This window comes from Antrostomus carolinensis, unplaced genomic scaffold, assembly GCF_000700745.2.
Source record: "Antrostomus carolinensis isolate BGI_N321 unplaced genomic scaffold, ASM70074v2 scaffold22316, whole genome shotgun sequence".
In the NCBI taxonomy this organism is placed as follows: domain Eukaryota; kingdom Metazoa; phylum Chordata; class Aves; order Caprimulgiformes; family Caprimulgidae; genus Antrostomus; species Antrostomus carolinensis.
The window spans coordinates 1-6,317 of NW_010320083.1; the positions used below are offsets into that span (position 1 = coordinate 1).

Here is a 6,317-nt window from a genome sequence, read left to right on the forward strand (position 1 = left end):
CTCCCGCAGGTCCGAGGGTCACTTGTTGGTGCAGAGGGGAGGCCGAGGCTCGACCTGGAGAGACGGCCCGAGCGAGCGCCTGTAGGTTTGTGCTGCGTTTCTTAATGCAGGCATTCTGAAAGCCGTGACCCGGCAGAAAGATTACATCTGCTTTAACGTTAAGATCTACTAAAATATTTATTGTCTTTTGCAGACCTGAATTCAGAACTACCTGGGCAGAGATTCATCGACTGTGTTCCTTGGGAAACCATTCGTGGTCAGCAACTGCCAGGTTAGGCTGCTGTTGGAAATTAGCTGATAAAAATACTCCTAGTTAATAAGCTTTTCATGTCTGCTTGTTCTGAACAGATTGAGTGCATCTCTCCAGAACTCTGACTTGTGGGGGGCTATAAACTAAGTAGTTGTCAAGAAACCACAATCTAGGAAACCCAGACTGGCTTAGTGGTTTTTCTTCGTGTAATATACATGGGAAACTCCTCTCCAGTATCTGAATGCATTTTGTTGCAGTAGTTACTGCTTCTGATGTCAGAATACAAAGATCATCCAGTTACTCTTTTTCTCCTAGAGACACGATGTCTTCTGGAAATGACTGTCAACCCCAGGCATTCACCAAACCAGCGTTTGGTGAAAAAGAAGCGACTGAGCTGGTTGACAGGGTGTTTGGATTAAAGGTGTTGTGGATCAGGCCGCTTCCCAGCTATGACGATCAGAATTTCCACGTGCGTGTCTCGAGAAACAAAGGTGCGGCTGAAGGTGCTGATGAGTATGTCCTTAAGATCACCAATTCGGAAGACAGCCAGGAGCCTGACCTCATTGAAGTGCAGACCCAGGCCATGATGTTTCTCAATGCTGAAGGCTTTCCTTCAGCTACTCCTTATCTTACAAAAGATGGTAACATCATGTGTCTGGAGTCAGGAGGTAAGCAATTAAAAGCACTGCTGTCACTCTTTGCCTGGCAGTAGCTTGCTATATGGTATGCCTACTATCTATAGTAATAAAGTAAAACTCTAGGCTTATTTTTAAATATTAGGGGCTGTGCATCAGGTGACCGTATGCCCAGCCTTAATAGTCCAAACTTAAAATAACCAAAAGCAAAGCAAGTCACAGAGAGTAATAATTAAGTATGAAAACACTTAGGAAATAACTTCAGTGTAATGAATTGGAGAAAACACTGATCTGACCTGTCCATGCACAAGAAAAGGAAAAAAAAAAGTTTCATTGACTAAATGATGTTACAAATTAATTGTCTACAGAATGATGTACAATATAGTTCTAGCCCATCTGTGATGCCAGAACAAATTGCTGTAATAGCAGTTGGAAGAAAGATTATGTTGACATTTTGCTTTTATTTTCACTGTAACTTCCATACAAAAGGTGTGATTCCTGAGACCTCCTGTTCTGCTGTAACCCTGGGTAAGTGGGTGTCTGTGGGCCCTGCAGGAAACCTGCTGTATGTGGAGTCAATTCCAGGCATAAGGACTAGAAGTCCAGCATAGATTGCAGGTGTGTTAAGGTTTGCAGATCATCATAATACATTCTGGTATATCAAATCTTTGAATGAAATCTGTTTTCTCAGCTACATTTGATGACTTCTACACTGGGATAAACCTTTTTTGTCTCTTGTATTAGCTAATACTTAATAGCACATACTGAAGTGACTGACTGAGTCTCTCTTTGCTGGTTAGATACTGGACCTAGGAACAAAGAGTACATGGTCAGACTGCTGACTTACCTGCCAGGTACGCCTGTCGCAAAAATTGCTGCAAATGCTCAGGTGTTCTATGAGATCGGGAAGCTTGCTGCCAGTTTGGATAAAGCGCTTTCAGAGGTGAGTTTCTGCTGCTCCAGCCTCACCAACTTCTCTCTCAATTGATTTCTCCTTTGTATTTCTTCTTGTGCTTGCTGTCTGCTTTCCTGATCTGCAAAATTCAAGTTAGTGAATGCAGGTGTCAGTTTAACGCATCTTTCAGGTGCCAGCCTTCAAGCTGGCTGTGACCAGTTGGCACTTACGACATGGTATTGGTGACCTTTTGCAATGCATTTTTGTCCCATGAACAACGAGATAAGGATCTCTTTTTACTTAGGCAAAACTCACCCATTTGATGTTTCAAACCTAGCAAATAAGAAGAGTATATTTTGTATACATTTTTGTATAGTGCACATTGGGCATAGCTAGCTCATCTATTATTCTGAATTTGTTTTGGCTTGCTTTCTTTCTCCTGGTCATTAATGCTGTGACCATGTAACATTGATAGCAGTTGGTTCCAATGAACAGAGATTTGTGACACTTCTCTCATTTGCGCTGCTTCCAGTCAAATAATCTTAATGCAAAGTAAGTTATTTCTTTACTCTGTAATTGTACAGTATAATAAAGCTGATAAATCAGCCAGTAATTAAGTTTGATACATAAAAGAACTCTTGCATCATTTATTGCCTTTCATTAACCTTTCCTTCTCATGTTCTGGCTCCTGGCTTTAGACAATTATGAAATGTGAATTGCCAGCTCTACTAACCACATTCTGAAATTACAAGAGCATTTTCCAGTTGGGAGAGATAATTTACTGTTGCCTTCTACCACTTTGGTCACGCTCTTATAATGCGATTAAAACAATTTACATAGACGAGCTAGTCTCAAAATATGCCTGTGACTTCTCCTGCCAAGGAGGAGGGACTTTTGACAAGGGTAGGTAGTGATAGAACAAGGGGTAATGGCTTTAAACTAGAAGAGGGGAAATTTAGATTAGACATTAGGAAGAAATTCTTTACTCTGAGGGTGGTCAGACAGTGGAACAGGTTGCCCAGAGAAGCTGTGGATGCCCCCTCCCTAAGGCCAGGCTGGATGAGGCTTTGAGCAACCTGGTCAAAGCAGGAAGGTGTTCCTGCTTATGGCAGGGGGGTTGGAACTGGATGATCTTTAAGGTCCCTTCCAACCCAAACCATTCTATGAATCTATAAATAGTTGATGAAAAAGCAAATTTTGATGGAAAAGGCTCTTTATGCCCTTAACATGCGGATTATCATCTACCAAGGTTTGTCATTTAAAAGAAAGAAAATTATAATCATTACTGTCAGAACTTCAAAACATCATCATTGACACTAAAAATAATACCTGGAGTATTAAGTTTTCTGATGACAGATCAGAAAATACAACCTCTCTTTTCTACCCAGTTAATTTGTCAACTTAATAGTTCAGCGATGTGCCATGCTTTGGTTTTTGCACAAAATAGTCTTCCACCACTTTCTCTGTTGGTATTTCCTTTTGCTTGGATGTTCCTCTCGTCCATGATGGAAATCAGTTCAGTTTATGGCTGTAAAGTGACTGTCTATGGCTTTACAGTAACAAGGGCTTGTCACTTCTTATCACCCTTCATCCACCTGGTAGCCCACTTGCTGGAATATGATTTGTGCTGGGAAGACTGCAGGGGTCACTTACCAGATGGCCTTCTACCTACCAGTGAGGTGCTTTGTACAGCATTAGGGATCCTGTATTGTGATTTTTGGTTTAGGCTTGATCTTGTTCCTTAATTTTTCATAGACAGTTCCAGTTTTGACTATTATTTTGCTGTCTTGAAGAGCCTTAATGTACAAGCATATGTTTCTTTTTAAGAGGAAACCAGCTTCTCTTGTGGGAATTTTTTTTTTTTAATTTGTCCTATGCACTGGTAGAACCTGGCTCACAAGCTGCCTTAAGCGTTAGAGGATTCAAGGATAAGCATGGTATGCAGTGGGTGAGATGCATCTTTTTCATTTGCTAGTGAGAGAGAGGTTAAAGACCTTGTTTGTTTAAAATATTTAGGCTACCTGGATGTACAAAGGGAAATTTCCCTAAGAATAAAGCTCTGTCTAGTATCTCCATAACATACTTCTGTCCTCAGGAATTTTCATGTACCAGCTGATCCTAAGGCTCGTCCCCAGAAGCTGACACCTTTAAATGCACAGAGTGTGCCTGTTCCCAGCACGCTGGCAGCTTTTGTGTCTCCTGCACCGACAGCTTTCTGTAGCGCCAGCTGTGCAGTCCAGGCTCTGCCAGGTGGGACTCTGGCCTTGGCAAGGCCTCAAACTTGCTATGTAATGGCACCTTACAAAAAGTCAGTACCAATTTTGAATTATTTAAGTGATGAATGACTTAAGATAATCTTTGGACCTAAAGAATGGGGAAAAAACCATTTTGGGTTGTATGTGGCTATTAAGATGCTTGCCTTAATTATTCTTCAGGTTATTCTTTTACTTGTTGATATAAAGCAATAGTCAAAGTCATGGTGCTTTTCAGTGAGTCTCATTAAGAACATCAAGCCCTTTAATCATAAAATCAGGATTTTTACTTATGGCCTATTTTATCTTATGCTTTTTCCAAAGAAATTCCACCATCCATCAGTAAAAAGTCTGCATCGAGGTCAGTTCATTTGGAACCTGGCAAATGTTCCCCTTCTAGATCAGTACATTTATGCCTTGGGCGAGAACCCATACCGTGAACTTGTGGAACAAGTTATTGAGCAGTTTAAAGGGAAAGTAATACCCAAGCTGAGCAGTTTTCGAGCCTGTGAGTATTTTATTCTCATTGTAATTACATTGAACTGAGATGCTGAAATTTCTTACAGGAGTTTGGGTCTGTGGAGAAGGGAAAAAAAAAAAAGTCTAATTTATCCCTAGCTGGACATGTGCAAATATTGTGCTGAATGAACACAGTGCAGCACAAGCCAGGAGGAATGTGCTGTCCCGAGTGCGGTTCAGTTCTTCATCTTGCTTTTGATGAGTTGTTAAGGTGACGATATTCATGAATTCAGCTTACATTGATGTTGATGATAATTTGACAGTTTGCTGATTTGAAAACTGCTCTTCTGTGTTTGGAAAAGGTAGCATCTTGCGGATAGTACCAGCCCAGAACAAGATACTGTAACACTCCCTTTCTCAGTTGCTGTCTGGTCACCTGTTAGTGGAATGGAGGTTCCTAGGAAGCAGTAAGGCTGTGAAAGGCAGTGTTTGATGCTAAGGGAGACTACTGTGGTTTTGTAGTTGGGTGTTAGTTTGAGCCTCTATGCATCTTATCTGGCTCGTTGGTCTAGGGGTATGATTCTCGCTTTGGGTGTGAGAGGTCCCGGATTCAAATCCCGGACGAGCCCATTTTGGGGAGATTTCTACACTTTTGAGAAGCTGAACACGAGCAATGTGCGCTTGCAGCCCAGAAGGCCAATAACCATATCCTGGGCTGCATCCAGAGCAGCGTGGCCAGCAGGTCGAGGGAGGTGATTCTCCCCCTCTGCTCTGCTCTCGTAAGGCCCTACCTGGAGTCCTGCGTCCAGTTCTGGAGCCCTCATCACAAGAGAGACCTGGAGCAGCTAGAACAAGTCCAGAGGAGGCCACCAGCATGATCCAAGGGCTGAAGCACCTCTCCTGTGAGGCCAGGCTGAGAGAGTTGGGGCTGTTCAGCCTGGAGAAGAGAAGGCTTTGGGGAGATCTTAATAGTGGCTCTCCAGTACCTGAAGGGGCCTACAAGAAAGCTGGGAAAGGACTTTTCATAAGGGCAGTTAATGACAAAAATAGGGGAAATGGGTTTAAGCTGAAAGAGGGCAGGTTTAGATTAGATATTAGGAAGAAGTTCTTCACTGTGAGGGTGGTCAGACACTGGAACAGGTTGCCCAAGGAAGTTGTAGATGCCCCCTCCCTGGAAGTGTTTAAGACCAGGCTGGATGAGGCTTTGAGCAACCTGATCTAGTGGAAGGTGTCCCTGCTGATGGTGGGGGGGTTGGAACTAGATGATCTTTAAGGTCCCTTCCAATCCAAACCATTCTATGATTCTATGATCTTTTCAAAGCTGTTTCACTCAGAAATGGAAAAAAAAAAAAAAAGATTCTGCTCTTTCATAATTATGAAATACTGTTTTTCTTTTGTGTTTAGGTATCAATCATGGAGATCTTAATGACCACAATATTCTAGTAGACTGCAGTTCTGCTTCCCTGGAGAATCCTCAGTACAGAGTGTCTGGCATCCTGGATTTTAGCGACATGAGTTACGGGTATTACGTATTTGAAGTCGCAATAGCTATCATGTACATGATGATCGAGAGCCCCGATCCTCTGAGTGTTGGAGGGCATGTTCTGGCGGGGTTTGAAAGCATCCTGCCACTCACAGGGGAGGAGAGAGCTGCCCTCTTTCTCTTGGTGAGCGGGCGGTTTTCTCAGTCCCTCGTCATAGCAGCCCACACGGCGCTGCAGTACCCGGAGAATAAGGAATACCTCATGATCACCGCCAAAACCGGGTGGAAACACTTGATGAAAATGTTTGAGGTGGGCCAAGAAGCGGTAGAGAAGACGTGGTTT

The 6,317-nt window shown here is 42.7% G+C and overlaps 1 protein-coding gene and 1 non-coding gene across 2 annotated transcripts; both read left to right on the forward strand.

The window, feature by feature from the left end:
* Positions 1-491: 491 nt before the first annotated feature.
* Positions 492-6,311, forward strand: HYKK (hydroxylysine kinase; the record flags this gene model as incomplete). Its single annotated transcript, XM_010169504.2, has 4 exons — positions 492-918; positions 1,686-1,828; positions 4,357-4,540; positions 5,896-6,311. Coding segments are annotated over exons 1-4 (1,170 nt in total), but the record flags the coding sequence as incomplete, so codon positions are not given.
* TRNAP-UGG (transfer RNA proline (anticodon UGG)) lies at positions 5,049-5,120 on the forward strand. The gene has a single exon. It is a non-coding gene; the product is annotated as a tRNA-Pro (tRNA).
* Positions 6,312-6,317: the final 6 nt, after the last annotated feature.